General features: G+C 42.9%; 1 protein-coding gene across 1 annotated transcript in view; it reads left to right on the top strand.

Moving 5' to 3' along the window:
• The window catches only part of CFAP61 (cilia and flagella associated protein 61), a 291524-nt gene that overhangs the window by 257913 nt on the left and 6626 nt on the right, over positions 1-26985 (top strand). The window contains exon 26 of the mRNA XM_044291895.1: positions 12009-12099. Coding sequence (XP_044147830.1) covers positions 12009-12099 — 91 coding nt within the window. The remainder of the gene's footprint in view (positions 1-12008; positions 12100-26985) is intronic.

Consider the following 26985-nt stretch of genomic DNA (forward strand, 5'->3'; position numbering starts at 1 on the left):
CAGCATAAATGCTGTTGAATGATTCTTCCATAACCTTTCCCTACACCTTGAATAATCTTTCCCTGAACTTTTAAATAGTTTTTTTTTAGCATAGTTAAGTTTTTTTCTAGCACTGCCCCTAGTGCCTGCTGACGTCGCTCCCTGCACTAAGTACACTGGAAAATGGCAGAATCCAAGATGGCAGAGGCTATTTATAGGGCTGTGACATTACAGCGCTGACTGGCTGCTGATTGGCTGCATGCATGGCATTATGGGTGATCCCGCCTTCCCAGAGTTCCTTGCTCCATGTCCTCACACGTGCAGCAGCCATTTTAGGAAAAAATGTGATTCGTTACCACGAAGCGTGAGGAAATTCTATGTTATAAATTATATGAAATGCCTGTTGGGTCAAAGTGCTCACTACACCCTTTAAAAATTCCTTGGGTGGTGTGGTTTCCACTTTAGGGTACCTTAGGGTCTCTTAAAATGCAACATAGTGCCCAAAGACCATTCCAGCAAAATCTGCTCTCCAAAAACTATGGCGCAGTTGCCCATACATAATTAAATTGTCCCATCTACTTTTACAGGGGTTTTTACTAACATAGGTGTGTGAAATGCCAGTCTGTGAATGACCTCCATATGTTTTTTTTTTGTTTTAGTACATTTGCACAATAAAAGCATGTCACATTGAATAACTAATTTTTGTGTTTCCATATTTCACGTGGCATTTATTTTCCCATTGACATAGCTGTGTGAGGGCTTGTTCTTGAGGGATAAGTTGCATATTTTATTTGTACCTTTTTGGGGGGTGCATAAAATTGTTTAACCCTTCCAAGGCCAGACACATTTTTGTTTTTACTTCCCACTTCCAAGAGCCATAACTTTTTTACTTTTACATGGTCATATGGGGGCTTATTAGTTGCAGGGCAAGTTGTACTTTCTAATGGATTGTATGCATTGGAATTGGAAAATGTATTGAAAAGTTGGAAAAAATTCTAAATGGAGTGGAATTGGAAAAAAACCCACAAGTTTTGTATCTATGGCATTCATTGGGTGGTAAAATTGACATGCTACTTTTATTCAGCAGGCCAGTACAATTACAGCGATACCACATTTTTACAGTTTTATGTTTTAATGGTTTTAAAAATAAAGAAAGAGTAATTCAAAAAGAATTGTTCAGAATTATAGCTCTAGTATTCATAGCTGAGAGAACAGATTTATCTATACACTACACTACAATGTGAGCTCCACTGGTAAAACGACAGATATCTATGCGGTGGTCCAGTTTTGTTCTGACGCACACCAGCATATCCCTCAATATGGACTCCACTTTTCCAGTGATATGTTGTCTCAGGTCCTTCAGATTTTGTGGCTTGAGTGGCAGATACACTGAGTTCTTGATGTAGCCACACAGAAAGAAGTTGCAGGGTGTTAGATCTGGTTGGGTCATGGAGGCCAGCACAACATTGGTGAATCATTTATTCAGGTGCAGCTCATCCATTGTTTTAGTAGAGTTTCATTCTGCTATCAGCGAACATCCAACTGGAAATAAGGAGGAGCACCATCCTGCTGATACACTAGGTTTGGCAGATGTTCCTCTATCTATGGCATAAGCCATTCCTTTAACATTTCCCGGTAGGACAGGCCAGTGCCAGTATTCTCTGCTAAAAAGGAGCAACTGTAGACATTGTGCCTGCTCATTGCCCGATAAGGGCCCGTAGGTTTTCTGAGCCCAGATTATAACATTCTGGCAATTGACCTTCCTACTGAAGTTAAAGGTTGCCTCATGGCTGAACACTGGCAAGTCAGTGAATTTGTGCTGTTCCAATCAGCCCTGCAAGTTTTCGCAGAAGTCACCACGTTTCTGGCTGTTGTCTGGTGTCGGTTCCTGAAGAATTTGTAACCTGTATGGTTTACAACACAGATGTTTTTTGTAAATTACTCCATACCATGTATGTGACACTTGTAGTTTCACACTAGTCAGCCTAGTCAATTTTCTAGGACTATGTTCATACACGGCTCGAATCCTGTTCATTGTCCAAGTCCAGTACATAAACAGACAACGGTTCTGAATTGCTTCACCAAACGCGAAATGCAGTTCCTATGTGGAGCACATTTACCAAATTTATTCTGAAAATGTTACCGTTCTGTTACAACTGACCATCGTGGGATCTGTATGACTTTTTGATCACTTTTTATTCACTTTTTTGTGAGGCAAAGCAAGAAAAATATTGTGATTAGGGCATTTATTTTATTTTTTCTTTTACGGCGTTCATCTTACGGGATGAAAGCTTACCTTTTGATCAAGCATTTTCGTATGCGGCGATACTAATGATGTTTATATATTTTTATTTATTTTTACTTGTACTATGGAGAAAGGGGATGATATGAATTTCTAATTCTTTAGTTTTTTTTATGTTTTTAAAACCGTTTTCCGCTTTTTAACATTAGTTTTAGCCCTCTTAAGGGACTTAAATATGTGATCATTAGATCGCTTATATCATAGTTATATAGCTTATTTTAAAATCGCTGTGTTTCTACTGAGTCCTGCTAGGCAAGGCTCAATATAAACTTTGCTATGGCAGGCCTGGGAACCTTTACAAGGCTCCTGGCTGCCATAGCAATGCAGCTGTTCAGTCCTTCAGCTTCCATGGTCGCAATTGACCATGGCATCTGATGAATTAAATGTCTGTGATTGCCAGCGGGCTCCATGTTTAAAACTCCATTTCCTGATGTATATATACAGCGGGTCACGCAAAGGAGTTAATTAATGTGCACGGCAAAAGTGTGAAAACAATTTCAAGTTTAAACATGAAAAAACGAAAACAGCCTTTTATCTGACTACTGGATGAAAAATTCAGACACAACAGACTTATTTTCAGTTGCCTAATAAAATAATTTGTTGTTAAATTTTACCCAACGAATGATTGTTTTGGATCAAATGGGCTGTTTTAGTAAACTTCAAAGGTTATGTACACCTTTGGGGGCATTTTTGTATTATTGCATTCTACTCCTTTTGAGATAAAATCATTTTTTCAATAGTTTTCTATTATAAAATGTTGAGCCCTTTTCACTGTACAGCCCTGAGATTCTCTAGTAGCATACTGTTTATTTTCTCTCTGTTTTATCAGGCATCTGAGCTGATGGCTCCTTATCTCTGACTTTCTAAACACTCATTATAGCTCAATTCCTATCTTACTGATAAGAATGAGGCTTAAATAAGTGTTTATAAGTGTTCTTTGAGTAATTTACAGATAAGGGTTATTAGGGCACAAAGTTAAAGTAGGATTCTTACAGCTAGACAGTTAAACCTTTGTGACAGATTGGCTGAATATTTTTAATAAAGACCAATTAGCCTTTAAGTTTTGTATGGGATGCGTACCTCTGCTTATCGTATAGCATAAGATTACACCAGAGATCTTTCTTTTCTATAGCTCTTATGAGCTAACTGATATAAATCTTGACTTACTGGAAATCTACAATTTGTAAATGTGTAGCTTCCATAAAGTCCTGAATAAAAGCTCATTTACATGGGGTGATCCTGATAATTGCCTAGTGTAAGTGTTCGCTGATCGCATTTATCTGATGATCCCATCATTTATGCAGCACAAAAAATAATTTCTTCAGCAGCAGGTCGCCCTGTGTAAGCGGATGTACTGCCGAGATGCAATGAATATGTATGGGGACAAACAGTTGTAACGATCATTTATTCCCTTATAGACAGGCGCGATGATCGCGTCATGTAAATTAGCTAACGACTAATGAGCTAATGACTGGGAATAAACTTCCTAAAAACACTCCTTCCAGATATGCCTAGTAATATCTCCCATCTAAATGGATTTTAAGCATCGCTTATTTGCTCAGAACAATACTCTGCGGTTTCATGATACAGATACAAAGCCATTTTCCATTAAATGAATGTATTTGTTCTTTATGACATAATCGTAACTGAGCTATTAGTGCAGTGAACAGCAGCATAAACATGAAGTTCCTAGAAATGTGGGGCTTGTAATATAGTAATGGATGAAGAGATTAATAGAGAATATACAGAATGGGGTTAATTACATTCTCTCATTTGGCTACATTCAGCAGGGATTGTCTACCAAATGAGATTTTATTTCTAGCTCAGGTACAGACTAATTGACAGCACACCTGTCCCAGCACACCTGTCTGCTGCATGAGCCAACCTGCATACAGTGAGGAACACAAGTATTTGAAAACCCTGCGATTTTGCAAGTTCTCCCACTTAGAAATCATGGAGGGGTTTGAAATACACATTGTAAGTGCATTCCCACTCTGAGAGACAGAATAAAAATAAAAAAAATCAGGAAATCACATTGTATGAATTTTTAAAGAATGCATTTGTCTTGCACTGCTGAACATAAGTATTTGAACACCTGAGAAAATCAGTGTTAATATTTGGTACAGAAGCAATTAGTTGCAATTACAGAGGTCAAACGTTTCCTGTAGTTCTTGACCAGGTTTGCACACAATGCAACAGGGATTTTGGCCCACTCCTCCATACAGATCTCCTCTAGATCTGTCAGGTTTCGGGGCTGTCGCTGAGCAACACAGAGTTTCAGCTCCCTCCAAAGATGTTATATTGGATTTAGGTCTGGAGCCTGGCTAGGCCACTCCAGAACCTTGATATGCTTCTTATGGAGCCACTCCTTGGTTATCCTGGCTGTGTGTCATTGTCATGTTGGAAAACCCAGCCACGACCCGTCTTCAGTGCTCTGACTGAGGGAAGAAGGTTGTTGCTCAAAATCTCACAATAAATGGCCTCATTTATCCTCTCCTTAATACAATGCAGTCGTCCTGTCCCCTTCGCAGAAAAGCACCCCCAAAGCATGATGTTACCACCCCCATGCTTCACAGTAGGGATGGTGTTCTTAGGATGCAACTCATCCTTTTTCTCCAAATACGATGAGTGAAGTTTAGACCAAAAAGTTCTACTTTGGTCTCATCTGACCACATGACTTTCTCCCATGCCTCCTCTGGATCATCCAGATGGCCACTGGCATACTTCAGACGGGCCTTGACATGTGATGACTTGAGCAGGGGAACCTTCCGTGCAATGCATGCTTTGAAACCATGACAGCGTTCTACCGACAGTGGCCTTGGAAACTGTGGTCCCAGCTCTCTTCATGTCATTGACCGGCTTCTCCCTTGTAGTTCTGGGCTGATTCCTCACCTTTCTTATCATCCGTGATACCCCACGAGGTGAGATCTTGCATGGAGCCCCAGTCCAAGGGAGACTGACAGTCATCTTTAGCCTCTTCCATTTTCTAACAATTGCTCAGTTGATCTATTTTCACCAAGCTGCTTGGCAATTTCCCCATAGCTCTTTTCAGCCTTGTGGAGGTCCACAATTTTGTCTGTGGTGTCTTTTGTCAGCTCTTTAGTCTTGCCTATGGTAGTAGTTGGTGTCTGACTGACTGTGGGGTGAACAGGTGTCTTTAAAGAGCTCAGACAGGTGCTACTAAGTTAGATTAATGAGTGGAGTAGAGGTGGACTTTTGAAAGGCACAGTAACAGGTCTTTGAGAGCCAGAATTCTTGCTGTTTCTCAGGTGTTCAAATACTGATGCACAGCAGTGCAAGACAAATAAATTCTTTAAAAATCATAAAATGTGATTTCCAGAATTTTTTATTTTTATTGTGTCTCTCAGAGTGGGAATGCACCTACAATGTGAATTTCAGATCCCTCCATGATTTCTAAGTGGGAGAACTTGCAAAATCACAGGGTGTTCAAATACTTCTGTTTCTCACTGTATGAGGATCCATGGGTTGCTTGCCACCTGTAGTATATAAATTAGAGTGCAAGCAGAAGGAACCTAGATATGAGAAATCTGTATATACAGCAACTCAATAGTAGAGCGAAACAGCAGACAATTAAAATATCCCCTACCCCCATTCCCACACAAACCATCAGCAGAATACAAGACCCCTTTTAGGACAGCTTGTATCCTGTCTAAGGCAGAACAGTCACCGGTTGTTATATAATGGTCTGTTTTATGGTGTCTTCAGTTCCTGCTTGTTCTTGGGGCATTTTCCCTTCAGTTTTGTCTTCAGCAAGTGAAAATCATGCTCAATCGGATTCAGGTCAGGTGATTGACTTGGCCATTGCATAACATTCCACTTCTTTCCCTTAAGAAAATGCTTTGGGTCATTGTCCATCTGAACTGTGAAGTGCCGTCCAATGAGTTCTGAAGCATTTGGCTGAATATAAGCAGATAATATTGCCCGAAACACTTCAGAATTCATCCTGCTGCTTTTGTCAGCAGTCACATCATCAATAAATACAAGAGAACAAGTTCCATTGGCAGCCATACATGCCCACGCCATGACACTACCACCACCATGCTTCACTGACGAGGTGGTGTGCTTAGGATCATGAGCAGTTCCTTTCCTTCTCCATACTCTTCTCTTCCCATCACTCTGGTACAAGTTGATCTTGGTCTCATCTGTCCATAGGATGTTGTTCCAGAACTGTGAAGGCTTTTTTAGATGTCGTTTGGCAAACTCTAATCTGGCCTCCCTGTTTTTGAGGCTCACCAATGGTTTTTATATCTTCTGGTGAACCCTCTGTATTCACTCTGGTGAAGTCTTCTCTTGATTGTTGACTTTGACGCACATACACCTACCTCCTGGAGAGTGTTCTGGATCTGGCCAACTGTTGTGAAGGGTGTTTTCTTCACCAGGCAAAGAATTCTTCGGTCATCCACTACAGTTGTTTTCCGTGGTCTTCCGGGTCTTTTTGTGTTGCTGAGCTCACCAATGCATTCCTTCTTTTTAAGAATGTTCCAAACAGTTGTTTTGGCCATGCCTAATGTTTTTGCTATCTCTCTGATGGGTTTGTTTTTTGTTTTTTCAGCCAAATGATGGCTTGCTTTACTGATAGTAACAACTCTTTGGATCTCATCTTGAGAGTTGACATCAACAGATTCAAAATGCATATAGCACTCTTGAAATGAACTCTGAACCTTTTATCTGCTCATTGTAATTGGGATAATGAGGGAATAACACACACCTGGCCACGGAACAGCTGAGAAGGCAATTGTCCCATTACTTTTGGTCCCTTAACAAGTGGGAGGCACACATGCAAACTGTTGTAATTCCTACACCGTTCACCTGATTTGGATGCAAATACCCTCAAATTAAAGCTGACAGTCTGCAGTTAAAGAGGACCTTTAACCGATCCTGACATTGTGAACTAAGTATACAGACATGTAGAGCAGTGCCTGGGGATAATAGTAAGTGCAGTGAGATCCCCGGGCGCCGCTCTACATGTCTGTATACTTAGTTCACAGTGTAATAATCGGTGAAAGGTCCTCTTTAAAGCAGCATTTTTTCCAATTTAACACCACAACCCCAATCCCCCATCCCCCCCCCCCCCCACACACACACACACACACTTTCCATGTTTAAGTTATGGTAATATAAACAATGCCATTCAAAAAATACAACTTGTCCCACAAAAAAACAAGCTCTTATACCACAGAGATATTGAAAGAAGAAGCAGTATCCAAGCTTGACTTCTTTCATCAGGCGCACAGGATCCCCATTCGCCTGATCAGCGGAGGTCCCAGCGGTCAGACACCAGTCAGACACCTATAACCTATCCTGTGGTAACACAATGCTGTGTTCTACACAGATCTATAGATATAGACATGCATGGGCACATATTATATATTCACCACACATAATAGAGACAGCTGAACAAGCTTAATATGATTTGTTCACTTTAATATATTGTCCAGGATAATCTGTGTCTAGAAACCATATTAAGCCAAGAAGAGTTCGGTTTAATTCTATTTACTTAATTAGGAATAATTTAATCATTTATGGTGCAAAACCAGGGAATCATTTTATTGGGCTGCAGCTTAAAATATTAAGAACAGGTTTTACATACTTCTTTTTAATTAAAGGGCAGAACTATGGAAGATTAAAATGTTATTTATTCAGATGAAGTCATAGTATTTAACAAGCGCATTAACAGCTCTGTCCATACTGTACAAAGTAGTTATAAAAACTTCTTCCATGGTACATTGCAGAAAAGCATGATAAACTCGAAGGATCAAGGTTGGGGTCTAGTGTAGAGGGGGGTTAATAGCTTTGATTAGCTCCTATTAATCCTAGTGTGTCATCTGCTGAACATTAAAACAAACAGAAATGATGCATTTGGTCACCTCATTAAAGGAACCCCCATAAGTATGCATCCTGCTCTGTAGGGTCCCCCCATGCTTGTTCTGCTGGACTATTTTTGTAGGTATTTTTAGTTTTTACGCTTCATGATCATGATATTATACAAATAAATATACACAGATCTACAGCGCCCACACATTACAAGCACACACAGCACTGCTACACATATACACCCACACAGCACTGCTGCACAAATACACCCACACAGCACTGCTGCATACACACACAGCTTTGACACACACACAGGACATCAGCATGGAGTTTGTATGGTCACCCTGTTTTTGTGAGTTTTCTCCCACACACCCATTGGGTACAGCAAGTTATGATAACATCTGCTGAATATTTTGACGGTGTATAAGCGAGTAAAATATATAAAGTATTTTCTTTTGCAGCTGCTGCTTGACTTTGAGTACTGCTACTAAGGGTACTTTCACACTAGCGGCAGGACGGATCCGACAGGCTGTTCACCCTGTTGGATCCGTCCTGACGCTATTTCGGCGTGCCGCCGCTCCGTCCCAATTTACTATAATGGGGACAGGGCCGGAGCTCCGGCGCAGAACGGCAGTCTGCGGTGAGAGGCCGCCGGACTAAAAAGTCGGACATGCAGTACTTTTAGTCCTGCGGCCTTTCGCCTTGCTGCACCGGAGCTCCACCCCCGCGTTCCCATTATAGTCAATGGGGACGGAGCGGCGGTCCGGCAAAATAGCGGCAGGAAGGATCGGACAGGGTGAACAGCCTGTCGGATCCGTCCTGCCGCTAGTGTGAAAGTAGCCTAAGCTAAGTTGTAACCAGGATACCAAAGTCCTTCTCTTGTTCTGTTATCCTCATGTATAACATTTAATATAAATGCAGTAATGCTCGGAATTATTAAAAGTACATTAAAGGAGTTCACCCATAAAGAAAACTGCCCCTCGCCTTCAGCTTTATTATTTATTATTATTTATCGAGCACTTTTCTGGCATAAATGATACAGAAATCTACATCATAGATTTCTGTTTAGGCGCACGGTGTGCTGGAGATGGACCTATTTCATGACAAGACTTGTTCCTCATCATTAATTATTTGCATCTTCCAGCAGCGCAGGTGATATCGTAGACGGCGCAGAACACTGGTCTATAATAAATCTTCCCCTTAGTCTTCTTCTTTTGTTGTGTAGATATATGATTATACTCTATTTTCCCACATTACAGTACTTCCATGATGTTAAATGGGTTTTCTGGGTGTTTAATAATGCTGACCTATCCTCAGGATAGGTCATCAATATCTGATTGGTGGGGGTCCGACACCTGGAACCCCCACTGATCAGCTGTTTAAAGAGACTGCAGAGTTCTGGTGACTGCTGAGGCCTCTCCCAACACCAATGACATATTGAGCCTGGACTGCAATTCCAAGCATAGCCACTATACAATGTATGGCAATGTGCTTGGTATGCTGTGTAGAGTCTGCATAGCTCACTGGGAGTGCAGCCGCCTCTTCAGAAGCTGATTGGCAGGGGTGTCAGGTGCTGGCCCCCGCGGATCAGATATTGAAGGCCTATCCTTAGGATAAGCCATCAATATCACACTTCCAAAAACCTCCTATAAAGGGCTTATGCCATGATTGATGTACAAAATGAAAATCGGGCATCATACAGTACATGACAATACCTTTCTAACAAAGCTAGGACCAGCCCTGCACCTCACATGGATCCACAGATCTCCTTATTCATTGCTCCAATTGCTCTGCTAGATTTATGTCAGGCTGCAACTCAGAGCGAGTGTCCTTTCTGCAGCAGCTCTTTTCCTTTAAAGGGAATTTGTCACCTTGTTTTAGGTTATAGAGCTGCGGACATGCACGGCTAGATCGCCGCTAGCATGTCATCACTATACCTGTCCCATAAAGCGGTGTCCTTTTTATTGTGTTTAAAAAATTATTTTATAGATATGTAAATGAGCCTGGTAAGGTGCCCAAGGGGCTGTACTAACCTTCTTGGTGCCCAGCCACGACCCCCTGTGAATGAGCCCAGCACGGCCTGCGTCCTCCGAATCTCCTCCTAGCTCACAGTTAGATTGCTGTAATCGCGCGATGTGCGAGCTCACGCAGTTCCTTCCCTGAGGCTGATGCCAGCACAGGGAAGGAACACTATACCGTCACTGTGCATGCGTGAGCTCGCGCATCGCGAGATTACGGCAATCTAACTGTGAAGAAAGGAGGAGATTCGGAGGACGCAGGCGGTGCTGGGCTCCTTCACAGGGGGCGTGGCTGGGCACCAAGATTAGTACAGCCCCTTGGGCACCTTACCAGGCTCATTTACATATCTATAAAATAATTTTTTAAACACAATAAAGGGACACCGCTTTATGGGACAGGTATATTGTGGACATGCTAGCGGCGAGCTCTATAGGCTAAAACGAGGTGACAGAATCCCTTTAACCACCAGATTTTTAACAGAAGCCATGGCTGGTGACAGTTGAAGATTTAAACTGAGCACATGCAACCATCTCAGTGAGGTGGACAGGAAATAAGAGAGCGAACAAACAGCAGGTGGCGCTGTACAGATACATTTTATTGAATAACTCAATCGCTATACAAAATTTTTTGTTGTATCCAAATCCAAAAATATTCAGTCCCAGGTGCTGGTTTGAAAAAGGTAGAAAATGTTTTGTGGGACAATCCCATTTCCGCTAGATAACTTACTTCAGTCATCACTGTTACCTCCGTCTCTGTTGTTGGAGTTGTTAGGTTTCTTCAGGTTCTCATATAGATGGGAAAATTCTCCTGAGCCAACCTAAGTAACCTGAAGACTTGATGGAAATGTTATGCTATGTTTTGCATTATGTAACAGAAAAGGCTGAGGATGAGAGGCAGGAGATCTGTGCAGCAGAATTTGCTAATTCATATTCACCCAGCCATCCCCACAGAAGGGGTTATACTTATCCTCTTGCTAATTAGACCTCTTGTATATTTACATGGTCTCTAATAAATTCAGTTGTTTTATCTGTTAATTGAGAGTTTTGCATGTACAGAACTTGAAGGATGTTATTTGCAAGTAAATATCTTATGATTTACCAAATGGTAGTTGGGTTGTTTTTGAGGCGCCTACTGAATACTGATTTATCACTTTGTCATTTACATTGGAAAAAGACAAATAAATCTGCCTCATTATGACCAAAAAGTGGAAAGGATGATCCCTATGTGAGAGTTGTATCTCACACGGTTTTGCTATAACTGTCTGCATGACCATCAGACAGGACCTGTGGTTACAGAACTGGAACCCTCCATGTTTGTACATGAATTATCATACTTATATAATGGTTAGCTGGCACAAAACAAGAAAGTTGGGAATTAGAGAAGCAGTGCGGACGCTGTACGGCAACACTATGGTGGCCTGTTTTTTCTGTCGTGTATTAATCCGCAGACCTTAATGCTGAACAACATTTGTGTCATTGTCTACACAAATTTAATTTGTTTATGCACCAGTTCAGTTAATCCCACAATCTGCTTTTCTCAAATGAGACCGGATAATGGAGACATGGTCCCTCACAGGTCTTCAGGCTTTTAAATTCTGATAAAATCAGGATTCTTCACTGGGTCTTGCTACAGCTCTGAATTAAGCCACTTTAAATGTAATTACCAGAGCTGGCTGTACATCAGGAACATCCATTAAAAAAATTGATTGACCATGCTGTTATAGGGAGGCATTTTATGAACAAATGATCCTGATGGGCCCTGAGCTGTAAATTATGAAAGCAAAAAAAAAGGGGGGAAAAATCAGGTAAATACTTTATTAGCTGTTAATGAGAGGTTCACTGGATAACTCAATTTCTTCTTCTTTTGAAAACAGCTACTTCATGGAAGCGTGGTGCATGGCCATCTATCACGATCGCTTTATTGATTTCCAGCAAGAGGTGCGCGAAATCCTGGCGTCCAAGAAAGTAAGAAAAATCACTAATATCTCCTTTTCTCTAAGAGGCGCAACTTTGTCTTGGTGCTTCACAGCTCGTTAGGACAGGCCACTTTGTTCTGGATTATGTGAGCCTGCAGCAATATGTATTAGCCCGAGACTAATGTAATTATATATGGACTTTGCTGTGAGATGGATAAACTCACAGAGTGGATGTTTTTGATGTATTCCCTATAGCAGGAGATGCTGCAGAAGAGAAAATTCAACTTGCATGCAATTGTATATTGTTAGTCAGTGATTCTTAAAAATGTAATAACCAATGGAGCCCTAAAATAGCTAAAGACCTGTTGAAGAGCCTTCACCTTTAATAGATCCCATCCCTCTCCATAGCTGTTCAAGTAATCGCCTAATAATGATAATGGTGCCAAAGAATGCGCTGCATCGGTGTGTCCGTGACCCCATTCTTTCGCCATTTATCCTTATCACTATTAATTTGGGCCCTGTGTGCCTCCATAAGCCCTCATGGGCATAAATAGCCAATGTGATAATGGGAAATGAAATGGGGAAAATGAGCTCCTGTCTAGGGTAGATTTAGGTAGGGTTGTGTGAGCACCTCTCGGTATTACTAGTATTATGTGAATGTAGAGGATGGGCAAAGCAGGAAGTTCATGAGGTGCAATTTCAGCCAATACCTGCAGAGCAGGAAGTGATGTCAGAAAAGGGGTGTCATTTTGATTACTGTACAGACCAGTCAAATTCAGCCATTTTGTTATTTCCTTTGCTGATGACGGCTTATAATGTATAGAAGCTTGGAAACTTCCATTTAAGAGATTTGAGTGAACAAATGAATAACCCCAGTATGTTAAATTACCCATCTAGTTTCATTTCAGGAAAATTTGACAGGAATATCACATAGCCTGTGTTAAGAGAACAAGGGCATCTACAAGGTGCCCATAAAGTATGTATAACATGTGCACCTACTATACAACACCTAGACTAAGTTTGGGGGCTGCAAACTGTTATGGTGGCAATAAACATGTGGCTGCTGCATCGTGGTTCTTCTAATTGCTGACTAAAGGTGGCCATAGACATGAGATAGAAGTTGTTTGATGGTTGAACAGCAGTTCAACAAACAAACATCTGGTGAACGTTCCTGTCACAGACACGGCCATACACATTTACTCCATATTGGCCTTTATAGTTGTTCAAACTGGCCATACCCGTTCAATGAAACCTGGCGATGGACGAAAGATCTTTCTGGGAATGTTCTTTCAAAGAAAGATCTTTTGTACAAGAATCAATATCTTTCATCCAACTATCAGATGAAAATATTAAACATGGCCCACTTCTTTTCAAATGAAAATAAGTTTGTTTGTTAAATTTTAACCAACGAACATGCGTTTTGGTTGAAATCGTCCATTTAGATCAACTTTACACTAGTTTGTATGGCAACCTTAACAGTGCCAATTCCAAGTGTGGCCCTGCGAGCCACAGCTCATGCCGCACCTGTAATAGGACTCTTATGCTTTTAACCAGCTGAATTTATTTACCTGCTCTTCACATAAAGTTGTGTTGTACCGTGTACTAACCTCATGACGGATAGATTTTATAATATCATGTGATTAAATTATGGGCCATGCTCTTCTATAACATTTATATATGTTCCCAAATTATTTTCAAGCCAGTCTTTTGTTTTTTTTCAGTGGTGATGGACCTTTAAATATTCAGCAAGAACAGAGAATAAAAATCTAGAAAAATGGACCAATTTGGCACCCATTTGTCACAATAAAGCCTAGGGGTCATTAGTATAGAGTTACGTGTGCTTATTCCTAAATGGAAATCATCATTAAGCGGAGAGCTGTACGGCTTTTAGCAGTAATTAAGGTTTCTGAAATGTTTTCCAGTGTGAAAACGAAAATATGTCATCAGAGCCAATTGAAGACATTGCTGGCAGATTTAGGTGAAGTCGCATGATGATTTATTGCCGGAATGAATCCATTGCTACCTGTTGCACAGATGACAAGGTGATGGAGAAGGCTGTGGCCCGGTCCAAGAAGCATTAGCATTTTTAGAAGTTTGCCAGCTTCACATTGGCATGGCACTCTTTCCTGCATGAGAAACATAGCGGGCAGAGAATATCTTTTCTGCTTATAGCTAAACATCATGTCCATAGTGGTAGCAATCTAACTCAAAGGAATCAAAAAGGTGAATATTTTGGCAAAAAATCATACCCCATAAAGATAAAAATGCCATGACTGTCAGGGTGCTTTTTTTTCTTTAAAGAAATAATGTAGATTATATGCATAATTATTCGGATGTCAAAATACTGAAAATGTGCCAGGAATCCGACCATGCCGCCATGGACTGAAAAACATATAGAACAACTGGATTGAGATGGAGTAAAATTTAAAAACTCCCCTCTATTAGGAAGAGCAGGAGGCCTCTACAAAGATTGGCTGTATTACATAGTCACCCATACATTTTGATAGGTGCCATGTGACGTAAAATTTCTCATGCTTAGCTGATGGTTGCTCCCCTGGTGAGAACAGCTGAAACCTGATAAGGTCCTTGTTTAGAAACAGGGTTGTCCAGATGAGACAACCCCTCAACCCCTTTAAGTGGTTAACCCCAGCAAATTTTTGTGTGTGTGGGGAAGGGGGGCTACATTTTCATTTTACCGTCCCCACATTGAGTCATAAACCTGTACACACAGATATATATATAGTTTTATTTATATATATATATATTTTTTTTTGCAAAACTTTATTCATCTGATTTTTACTTTTATTTTAGTCCCTTTAAGAGAACTGAAACTGTGATTGTTCAATTGCTTGTACTATTCCCAGCAATACTTCTGTATGGCTGTGAATCACAATTTTATCGGCATTCTGTTACGCCCTGCCTGAGGGTGTAATAGGAGCCGTGATATGGCAGCATGAAGACCTTTAGAAAGCTCTTGGCTGCAACAGCAACTGATCAACAGCCTGCAAATATGTCACAGGGTTACTAATCGGAGGACAGAGAGAGGGCTATATCTAACTGTTCATATGCCACATTGTGGCATCTGAGGGCTTCAACATCTGGGATCAGTTATTATGAAGGCAGCTATGTAAACCTGCCATGTATGCAGTGGGCTTAGCTCAAGAGGGCTTTAGCAATTAATGACATACATGTACGTTCATTGGTTGCTATGTGGTTAAAGTGGCAATTTTTTTTCATTATGGTGAAAATATTTTAGTACTATTTCTTTACAGCGCTAGGGTTCTGGATTCAACTCGAGGGCAACATTGGCATGGATAAGGAATTTAAGATTGAGGATAGTGGGTGGTGACAATGTCTGTAAAGTGCTGTGGAACATATAACCAATAGAAATAAATGAACAAATAAAATATTTGTATATAGTTTAACTGGAGCGTTGGAGGTGCCACGCAGCTCAACTCAAATGGACCAGCAGACATGGTAGAACATGCCTGTTTGAGGTTATGTTTTTGCTGTTATTCATCAGTTGGGCATTCAATGCAGTATACCTTATGTGTCTGTAATATTTAAAGCACTGAAGTTAGTCATTGAGAATAGGAAATTACATAAATTAACAGAATTGTTCATCTTAACAGAAGCTAAAATTCACGTCTTTAATGTCAACCCGTTGGGAGTCTACAGTCTGTTCTATAATTTTCATTCACTTACAGACTATAGACCCCATTCATGGCTGGCTCTATCTGATAGAAGCTTAGGGCAAGTAGAATTTGACATTTTCCCTGGATCCCCTTCTGTATTTCCAAATCTCCTCTGCTGTAGTTTTCAGTTGGAGGTGTTAAAAGATATATATATATATATATATCATTTTATTTATCCCCAGATTAACCCGCTGAGCACTTGAATGTAAGTCTCAGATGCTGCAAACAGCATTGAAAGTGGCCTCTGAGGGGTGAAATGACCAGGGTGGCGCTATCACCATTCCCTGTCGTTGTGCCCGCTCCATAAAATGAATTAACAAAGTAAATGCCACTATGTTAAAGGGAGTCTGTCTCCATGAAATTCACTGTTAAACCAGACACATTGCCTTGTAGGGCTCGTTTAGCTGAATTTAATGATACAAATACACTCTGGAGAAAAAGTAAGTTTAATCCATATGCAAATGAGCAGTTAAGTGCACCGAGGGCAGGCCCATGCCAGTCTGTGCACCCTTCCTCCTTCTTCTTCCGTTACCCACTTCTTTCTGATTGACAGGGCCAGGCGAGGTTACTATGCAGAAATCTGACCCTGTCCAGCAGAAAGGAGGAGGAAGGGCCAGCAGAAGAAGCAAGGGTGCATAGAGTGGCTTGTGCCCGCAACTGCTCAGTTGCATATGGTACTTGCATAAGTACTCTTTCTCTAGAATGAAGTAATGGATCAATAAGTGAAAGGTATCTTTTCATTCACATGAGCTAGTTATTCAAGGCATTGTGCCTGGTTTAACAGTGACTTTACTGGTGGCAGACTCCCTTTTAAGATGGTGCAGTTCTGCCTCTGTAAAGACACGAGTATCCCCTCAGTCCACCCTCCCTCCTGCAATCAATCATCATCAAACTTATTAGAAAAGTCCCTATTAATGAGAGATAATAATTGGTGTTACTCTATAAAAGTCACCCTGATGGGTCATTGAGCCACAATTATCACGCATTCCATAAAGTCCATAAGAATGATTGTGGGCCCGTTGACTACCCCTCACTCTATCATTGCCATTGTCAACCATGACAACCTTTCTAACATATTATTATTCATGACACATGACTAATAATTTAGGAAAGATTAGGCTTAATTAATGTTGACAAGCCGTAACCAGTATATACATTAGGGTGTTGTTTGGATGGTGCCTGAAAGGTGCGGTCCCTTTGTGCGCAGTATGTGATTATGGGCCAGGAATGTAGTCCTTACTATCGGATAATATGGCAGTGGAGGTGCCCATGTGCACACACAAGAACGTCAGCTAATCCTCTCAGATAGCCACAGCCACCAAACACATTTATCTCCTGCTGTGAAGATGCTGGACCAGCTGCCTCCATGTCTGATGCCAGCTATTACCATCCTCTTGGTAGTACATGCGGATGTTCAGCTTGCTGCCTCCCTTGAGACACAGTCATTTTTACAGAGCAGCCAAGCATCCTTTATTAGAGGGATGGTGATCCCAAATCTCTACATTTGTAATGCAGGACTGAGCATTTGCTATCCGGAGAACAAAGATGAATAACACTTTGTCTCTCTGTCTCAGAAATGACTGCATCATCCCATTTATTTTTCCACGGAAAATGATGTTGTCTACAATAAGCCATCTTACTGTGGATACTTAGGGCACTAATCCAGTCACTTTTAATAGCGTGCAGTTTTCCCCCAGACAAGAGCACTGACTCCACGACATGTTAATGCATTTTTTTTCTCTCTCTCCAGATTTTTATATGATTCATTTACCGCTCTCTGGTGATTTAATCAGATTTAGTCAATTTTTATTGTATAGCAACACGATGATAAAATTCTGAAGCTACTGCAATAAAACATCAGTGAAAATTCCATGAACTGTCTTGATCCCAGCTACTCGGTCCACATCTCAATAAATCATTTCTTTGCTTTAAAAAAATATAAGATCGCACAGTATGAATCACAGCCCTGAGATCCAGCTTGGATCTTTTCTGTACACAGCCTAATGTTACATTAGACATTGAACCCATAGGGCACCTGCTGGAAGGTGAGTAGATGCACCATGCTGCACTAACAGGAGCATTTCCTAGAAAATCTTCATTTCCTTCTGTTTTATGTCAAAACCCATAATGCTTGTAGACAGTAATGCATTTTATGTCGCTGTTTCCTTGTCTTTCCCAAACAGTGCAGATTAAGGTTTCTCCTTTATGTTTTATCACAGATATGTTAAACATAGCCCCGGGCGTGCACACAGCCATCTCTATCCTGCTTCTCCTCTACTTTGACTTTCAATTAGGCGTATTCCGCTTGCTGCTCCCCGTAACCTTACTATTTATTTTGTGTATCTGTTATATGTTTGCTTTTTGAGGTTTGAAGGTTATACTTTCATTTTCATTCAAGTGTTTGTTAGCATTTGTTTTTTTTTGCTATTTTTTTTACAAAACAAATATGGTGTGAGCCTTTATGCAGAGTCAAGCCATTTTTTATTTTCTGAGATCTAGTGAAAATGTCTGCACTTTAAAAACTACCATCATTGATGGCAGGTATCACATTCTGATGAACAACGCATCTAGGGTTTCTACACTTTTTCCAATATGCTCGACAAGGGACGGGGCTTAGTAAAAAAGGGCAGGGCTTTGTGAGAAAGCGTGGGCCTTAGAAGTTCCATTTAGCACCAAAAGTCCACCACGATAGTAAAAATCTGTCTCAAAGTAGTATACAAGAAGAAAAAAATTGTTCCACCACTAGGAGCAAAACAGTAACAATGAGACCAAGATAAATTTATTTGGTTCAGAAGGTGTCAATTGTGTGTGGCGGCAACCAGGTGAGGAGTGCAAAGACAAGTGTGTCTTCCCTACAGTCAAGCATGGTGGTGTCATGGTTTGGGGCTGTATGACTGCTGCCGGCTGTAGGGTGCCCCTTCCTTCGGAAACTGGGCCGCAGGGCAGTATTCCAACATCAGAATCAGCTTTATTCGCCAAACACGACACAATCGATCGTGCTCAGAATTGGGTTTGGCACAGGTACAGGCATAGTGCTGGGGGGGGGGGGGGTTCTGCGATGGACACAGCAGGTGCGAGGGATCATGAGCGGGAGATGGGACGTGGTGAGTTTAGCAGTCTGACGGCCGTTAGGAAGAAAGTGTTCAGCCTCCTCGATGTCCTGGCAGGGATGGCCTGATACCTGCGGCCGGACTTTAGACGTCTGAAGAGATGATGGCCCGGATGGGACTGGTCAATGGATATTTTCAGAGCCCTGGAGCGCAGTCTGTCAGGGAAGATAGAGTCAAGGGGTGGTAGTGGCAGTCGGGTAGTTCTCTCCGCTGAGCTGATGACCCTTTGTAGTTTGCGCTTGTCACTGGCTGATGAGCCGTATTACCAAACCAGAAGAGAGGAGCACAGTACCGACTCGATGGTGCAGGAGTAGAAGGACTTCAGTAGGTCCTGTGCCATTCCGAACTTCTTCAGTTGTCGAAGTAGAGCCGCTGGTGAGCCTTCTTTATGATGGACGAGATGTTGACGACCCCAAAGATACCTCCAAGACGACCACTGCCTTGCTAAAGAAACTGAGGGTAAAGGACTGGCCAATCATGTCTCCAGACCTAAACCCTATTGAGCATCTGTGGGGCATCCTCAAACGGAGGGTGGAGGAGCGCAAGGTCTCTAACATCCACCAGCTCCATGATTTCACCATGGAGGAGTGGAAGAGGATTCCACTGGCAACCTGTGAATCTCCAGTGAACTCCATGCCGAAGAGAGTTAAGGCAGTGCTGGAAAATAATGGTGGCCACACACAATATTGATACTTTGGGCACAATTTGGCCATTTCACTTAGGGGTGTACTGGCTTTTGTTGCCAGCTGTTTAGACATTAATGGTGTTGAGTTATTTTGAGGGCCCACCAAATGTACACTGTTATACAAGCTATACACTGACTAATTTACATTGTATCAAAGTGTCATCTCTTCAGTGTTGTCCCATGAAAAGATATAATAAAATATTTACAAAAATGTGAGATACTGTATGTATCCTAGCTAGGGATGAGCGAACTCGAACTGTATAGTTCGGGTTCGTACCGAATTTTGGGGTGTCCGTGACACGGACCCGAACCCGGACATTTTCGTAAAAGTCCGGGTTCGGGTTCGGTGTTCGTCGCTTTCTTGGCGCTTTTGTGACGCTTTCTTGGCGCTTTTTGAAAGGCTGCAAAGCAGCCAATCAACAAGCGTCATACTACTTGCCCCAAGAGGCCATCACAGCCATGCCTACTATTGGCATGGCTGTGATTGGCCAGAGCACCATGTGACCCAGCCTCTATTTAAGCTGGAGTCACATAGCGCCGCCCGTCACTCTGCTCTGATTAGCGTAGGGAGAGGTTGCGGCTGCGACAGTAGGGCGAGATTAGGCAGATTAACTCCTCCAAAGGACTTGATTAACTGATCGATCTGCAGCTGTGGATCATTGAGCTGCTGATCCTCAATTGCTCACTGTTTTTAGGCTGCCCAGACCGTTTGTCAGTCACATTTTTCTGGGGTGATCGGCGGCCATTTTGTGTCTTGTGGTGCGCCAGCACAAGCTGCGACCAAGTGCATTTAACCCTCAATGGTGTGGTTGTTTTTTGGCTAAAGCCTACATCAGGGTGAAGCTGTCACACCAAGTGCATTTAACCAGCAATAGTCTGTTCATTTTTTGGCCATATACAAAATCAGGGGCAAGCTGCGCCTGTCACCAAGTGCATTTAACCCTCAATGGTGTGGTTGTTTTTTGGCTAAAGCCTACATCAGGGTGAAGCTGTCACACCAAGTGCATTTAACCAGCAATAGTCTGTTCATTTTTTGGCCATATACAAAATCAGGGGCAAGCTGCGCCTGTCACCAAGTGCATTTAACCCTCAATGGTGTGGTTGTTTTTTGGCTAAAGCCTACATCAGGGTGAAGCTGTCACACCAAGTGCATTTAACCAGCAATAGTCTGTTCATTTTTTGGCCATATACAAAATCAGGGGCAAGCTGCGCCTGTCACCAAGTGCATTTAACCCTCAATGGTGTGGTTGTTTTTTGGCTAAAGCCTACATCAGGGTGAAGCTGTCACACCAAGTGCATTTAACCAGCAATAGTCTGTTCATTTTTTGGCCATATACAAAATCAGGGGCAAGCTGCGCCTGTCACCAAGTGCATTTAACCCTCAATGGTGTGGTTGTTTTCTGGCTAAAGCCTACATCAGGGTGAAGCTGTCACACCAAGTGCATTTAACCAGCAATAGTCTGTTTATTTTTTGGCCATATACTACATCAGGGGCAAGCTGCGCCCGTCACCAAGTGCATTTAACCCTCAGTAGTGTGGTTGGTCAAGCTGTGACACCAAGTGCATTTAACCAGCAATAGTCTGTTCATTTTTTGGCCATATACTACATCAGGGGCAAGCTGCGCCCGTCACCAAGTGCATTTAACCAGCAATAGTGTGGTTATTTTTTGGCCATATCCCAGTCTAATTCTGTCACTAAATCCATACCGGTCACCCAGCGCCTAAATACTAGGCCTCAAATTTATATCCCGCTAAATCTCTCGTTACCGCTGTCCTGTTGTAGCTGGGAAAGTTATTTAGTGTCCGTCAAAGCACATTTTTTGTTCTGGGTTGAAGTACAATTCCCAATTTAGCAATTTCATAATTTAGTGGTTTCTGCTATATCAGAGCTATTTGAAATCTATCCCTAAAAGGGTATATAATATTCAAGGTGCACATTGGGTCATTCAGAATAACTTCACACACACCCGCTACTGTGTATTTCCAAGTCTAATTCTGTCACTAAACCCATACCTGTCACCCAGCGCCTAAATACTAGGCCTCAAATTTATATCCTGCTAAATCTCTCGTTACCGCTGTCCTGTTGTAGCTGGGAAAGTTATTTAGTGTCCGTCAAAGCACATTTTTTGTTCTGGGTTGAAGTACAATTCCCAATTTAGCAATTTCATAATTTAGTGGTTTCTGCTATATCAGAGCTATTTGAAATCTATCCCTAAAAGGGTATATAATATTCAAGGTGCACATTGGGTCATTCAGAATAACTTCACACACACCCGCTACTGTGTATTTCCAAGTCTAATTCTGTCACTAAACCCATACCTGTCACCCAGCGCCTAAATACTAGGCCTCAAATTTATATCCTGCTAAATCTCTCGTTACCGCTGTCCTGTTGTAGCTGGGAAAGTTATTTAGTGTCCGTCAAAGCACATTTTTTGTTCTGGGTTGAAATACAATTCCCAATTTAGCAATTTCATAATTTAGTGGTTTCTGCTATATCAGAGCTATTTGAAATCTATCCCTAAAAGGGTATATAATATTCAAGGTGCACATTGGGTCATTCAGAATAACTTCACACACACCCGCTACTGTGTATTTCCAAGTCTAATTCTGTCACTAAACCCATACCTGTCACCCAGCGCCTAAATACTAGGCCTCAAATTTATATCCTGCTAAATCTCTCGTTACCGCTGTCCTGTTGTAGCTGGGAAAGTTATTTAGTGTCCGTCAAAGCACATTTTTTGTTCTGGGTTGAAATACAATTCCCAATTTAGCAATTTCATAATTTAGTGGTTTCTGCTATATCAGAGCTATTTGAAATCTATCCCTAAAAGGGTATATAATATTCAAGGTGCACATTGGGTCATTCAGAATAACTTCACACACACCCGCTACTGTGTATTTCCAAGTCTAATTCTGTCACTAAACCCATACCTGTCACCCAGCGCCTAAATACTAGGCCTCAAATTTATATCCTGCTAAATCTCTCGTTACCGCTGTCCTGTTGTAGCTGGGAAAGTTATTTAGTGTCCGTCAAAGCACATTTTTTGTTCTGGGTTGAAATACAATTCCCAATTTAGCAATTTCATAATTTAGTGGTTTCTGCTATATCAGAGCTATTTGAAATCTATCCCTAAAAGGGTAGATCATATTGAAGGTGCACATAGGGTCATTCAGAATAACTTCACACACACCCGCTACTGTGTATTTCCAAGTCTAATTCTGTCACTAAACCCATACCTGTCACCCAGCGCCTAAATACTAGGCCTCAAATTTATATCCCGCTAAATCTCTCGTTACCGCTGTCCTGTTGTAGCTGGGAAAGTTATTTAGTGTCCGTCAAAGCACATTTTTTGTTCTGGGTTGAAGTACAATTCCCAATTTAGCAATTTCATAATTTAGTGGTTTCTGCTATATCAGAGCTATTTGAAATCTATCCCTAAAAGGGTATATAATATTCAAGGTGCACATTGGGTCATTCAGAATAACTTCACACACACCCGCTACTGTGTATTTCCAAGTCTAATTCTGTCACTAAACCCATACCTGTCACCCAGCGCCTAAATACTAGGCCTCAAATTTATATCCTGCTAAATCTCTCGTTACCGCTGTCCTGTTGTAGCTGGGAAAGTTATTTAGTGTCCGTCAAAGCACATTTTTTGTTCTGGGTTGAAGTACAATTCCCAATTTAGCAATTTCATAATTTAGTGGTTTCTGCTATATCAGAGCTATTTGAAATCTATCCCTAAAAGGGTATATAATATTCAAGGTGCACATTGGGTCATTCAGAATAACTTCACACACACCCGCTACTGTGTATTTCCAAGTCTAATTCTGTCACTAAACCCATACCTGTCACCCAGCGCCTAAATACTAGGCCTCAAATTTATATCCTGCTAAATCTCTCGTTACCGCTGTACTGTTGTTGCTGGGCAAGATATTTAGTGTCCGTCAAAGCACATTTTTTGTTCTGGGTTGAAATACAATTCCCAATTTAGCAATTTCATAATTTAGTGGTTCCTGCTATATCAGAGCTATTTGAAATCTATCCCAAAAAGGGTATATAATATTCAAGGTGCACATAGGGTCATTCAGAATAACTTCACACACACCCTCTACTGTGTATTTCCAAGTCTAATTCTGTCACTAAACCCATACCTGTCACCCAGCGCCTAAATACTAGGCCTCAAATTTATATCCTGCTAAATCTCTCGTTACCGCTGTACTGTTGTTGCTGGGCAAGATATTTAGTGTCCGTCAAAGCACATTTTTTGTTCTGGGTTGAAATACAATTCCCAATTTAGCAATTTCATAATTTAGTGGTTCCTGCTATATCAGAGCTATTTGAAATCTATCCCAAAAAGGGTATATAATATTCAAGGTGCACATAGGGTCATTCAGAATAACTTCACACACACGCTTCTGTGCATTTCCAAGTCTAATTCTGTCACTAAATCCATACCGGTCACCCAGCGCCTAAATACTAGGCCTCAAATTTATATCCCGCTGAATTTGAATACAATACATTGGGCCAAATAATATATTTGTTGTTGTGGTGAACCATAACAATGAGAAAAACATCTAGTAAGGGACGCGGACGTGGACATGGTCGTGGTGGTGTTAGTGGACCCTCTGGTGCTGGGAGAGGACGTGGCCGTTCTGCCACATCCACACGTCCTAGTGTACCAACTACCTCAGGTCCCAGTAGCCGCCAGAATTTACAGCGATATATGGTGGGGCCCAATGCCGTTCTAAGGATGGTAAGGCCTGAGCAGGTACAGGCATTAGTCAATTGGGTGGCCGACAGTGGATCCAGCACGTTCACATTATCTCCCACCCAGTCTTCTGCAGAAAGCGCACAGATGGCGCCTGAAAACCAACCCCATCAGTCTGTCACATCACCCCCATGCATACCAGGGAAACTGTCTCAGCCTCAAGTTATGCAGCAGTCTCTTATGCTGTTTGAAGACTCCGCTGGCAGGGTTTCCCAAGGGCATCCACCTAGCCCTTCCCCAGCGGTGAAAGACATAGAATGCACTGACGCACAACCACTTATGTTTCCTGATGATGAGGACATGGGAATACCACCTCAGCATGTCTCTGATGATGACGAAACACAGGTGCCAACTGCTGCGTCTTTCTGCAGTGTGCAGACTGAACAGGAGGTCAGGGATCAAGACTGGGTGGAAGACGATGCAGGGGACGATGAGGTCCTAGACCCCACATGGAATGAAGGTCGTGCCACTGACTTTCACAGTTCGGAGGAAGAGGCAGTGGTGAGACCGAGCCAACAGCGTAGCAAAAGAGGGAGCAGTGGGCAAAAGCAGAACACCTGCCGCCAAGAGACTCCGCCTGCTACTGACCGCCGCCATCTGGGACCGAGCACCCCAAAGGCAGCTTCAAGGAGTTCCCTGGCATGGCACTTCTTCAAACAATGTGCTGACGACAAGACCCGAGTGGTTTGCACGCTGTGCCATCAGAGCCTGAAGCGAGGCATTAACGTTCTGAACCTGAGCACAACCTGCATGACCAGGCACCTGCATGCAAAGCATGAACTGCAGTGGAGTAAACACCTTAAAACCAAGGAACGTCACTCAGGCTCCCCCTGCTACCTCTTCTGCTGCTGCCGCCTCGGCCTATTCTGCTGCTGCCGCCTCGGCCTCTTCCTCCGCCTCTGGAGGAACGTTGGCACCTGCCGCCCAGCAAACAGGGGATGTACCACCAACACCACCACCACCACCTCCGTCACCAAGCGTCTCAACCATGTCACACGCCAGCGTTCAGCTCTCCATCTCACAAACATTTGATAGAAAGCGTAAATTCCCACCTAGCCACCCTCGATCCCTGGCCCTGAATGCCAGCATTTCTAAACTACTGGCCTATGAAATGCTGTCATTTAGGCTGGTGGACACAGACAGCTTCAAACAGCTCATGTCGCTTGCTGTCCCACAGTATGTTGTTCCCAGCCGGCACTACTTCTCCAAGAGAGCCGTGCCTTCCCTGCACAACCAAGTATCCGATAAAATCAAGTGTGCACTGCGCAACGCCATCTGTAGCAAGGTCCACCTAACCACAGATACGTGGACCAGTAAGCACGGCCAGGGACGCTATATCTCCCTAACTGCACACTGGGTAAATGTAGTGGCAGCTGGGCCCCAGGCGGAGAGCTGTTTGGCGCACGTCCTTCCGCCGCCAAGGATCGCAGGGCAACATTCTTTGCCTCCTGTTGCCACCTCCTCCTTCTCGGCTTCCTCCTCCTCTTCTTCCACCTGCTCATCCAGTCAGCCACACACCTTCACCACCAACTTCAGCACAGCCCGGGGTAAACGTCAGCAGGCCATTCTGAAACTCATATGTTTGGGGGACAGGCCCCACACCGCACAGGAGTTGTGGCGGGGTATTGAACAACAGACCGACGAGTGGTTGCTGCCGGTGAGCCTCAAGCCCGGCCTGGTGGTGTGTGATAATGGGCGAAATCTCGTTGCAGCTCTGGGACTAGCCAATTTGACGCACATCCCTTGCTTGGCGCATGTGCTGAATTTGGTGGTGCAGAAGTTCATTCACAACTACCCCGACATGTCAGAGCTGCTGCATAAAGTGCGGGCCGTCTGTTCGCGCTTCCGGCGTTCACATCCTGCCGCTGCTCGCCTGTCTGCGCTACAGCGTAACTTCGGCCTTCCCGCTCACCGCCTCATATGCGACGTGCCCACCAGGTGGAACTCCACCTTGCACATGCTGGACAGACTGTGCGAGCAGCAGCAGGCCATAGTGGAGTTTCAGCTGCAGCACGCACGGGTCAGTCGCACTACAGAACAGCACCACTTCACCACCAATGACTGGGCCTCCATGCGAGACCTGTGTGCCCTGTTGCGCTGTTTCGAGTACTCCACCAACATGGCCAGTGGCGATGACACCGTTATCAGCGTTACAATACCACTTCTATGTCTCCTTGAGAAAACACTTAGGGCGATGATGGAAGAGGAGGTGGCCCAGGAGGAGGAGGAGGAGGAGGAGGAAGAGGGGTCATTTTTAGCACTTTCAGGCCAGTCTCTTCGAAGTGACTCAGAGGGAGGTTTTTGGCAACAGCAGAGGCCAGGTACAAATGTGGCCAGCCAGGGCCCACTACTGGAGGACGAGGATGAGGAGGAGGTGGAGGAGGATGAGGATGAAGCATGGTCACAGCGGGGTGGCACCCAACGCAGCTCGGGTCCATCACTGGTGCGTGGCTGGGGGGAAAGGCAGGACGATGACGATACGCCTCCCACAGAGGACAGCTTGTCCTTACCCCTGGGCAGCCTGGCACACATGAGCGACTACATGCTGCAGTGCCTGCGCAACGACAGCAGAGTTGCCCACATTTTAACCTGTGCGGACTACTGGGTTGCCACCCTGCTGGATCCACGCTACAAAGACAATGTGCCCACCTTACTTCCTGCACTGGAGCGTGA

This window comes from Bufo gargarizans, chromosome 4 (assembly GCF_014858855.1).
Source record: "Bufo gargarizans isolate SCDJY-AF-19 chromosome 4, ASM1485885v1, whole genome shotgun sequence".
NCBI lineage: Eukaryota > Metazoa > Chordata > Amphibia > Anura > Bufonidae > Bufo > Bufo gargarizans.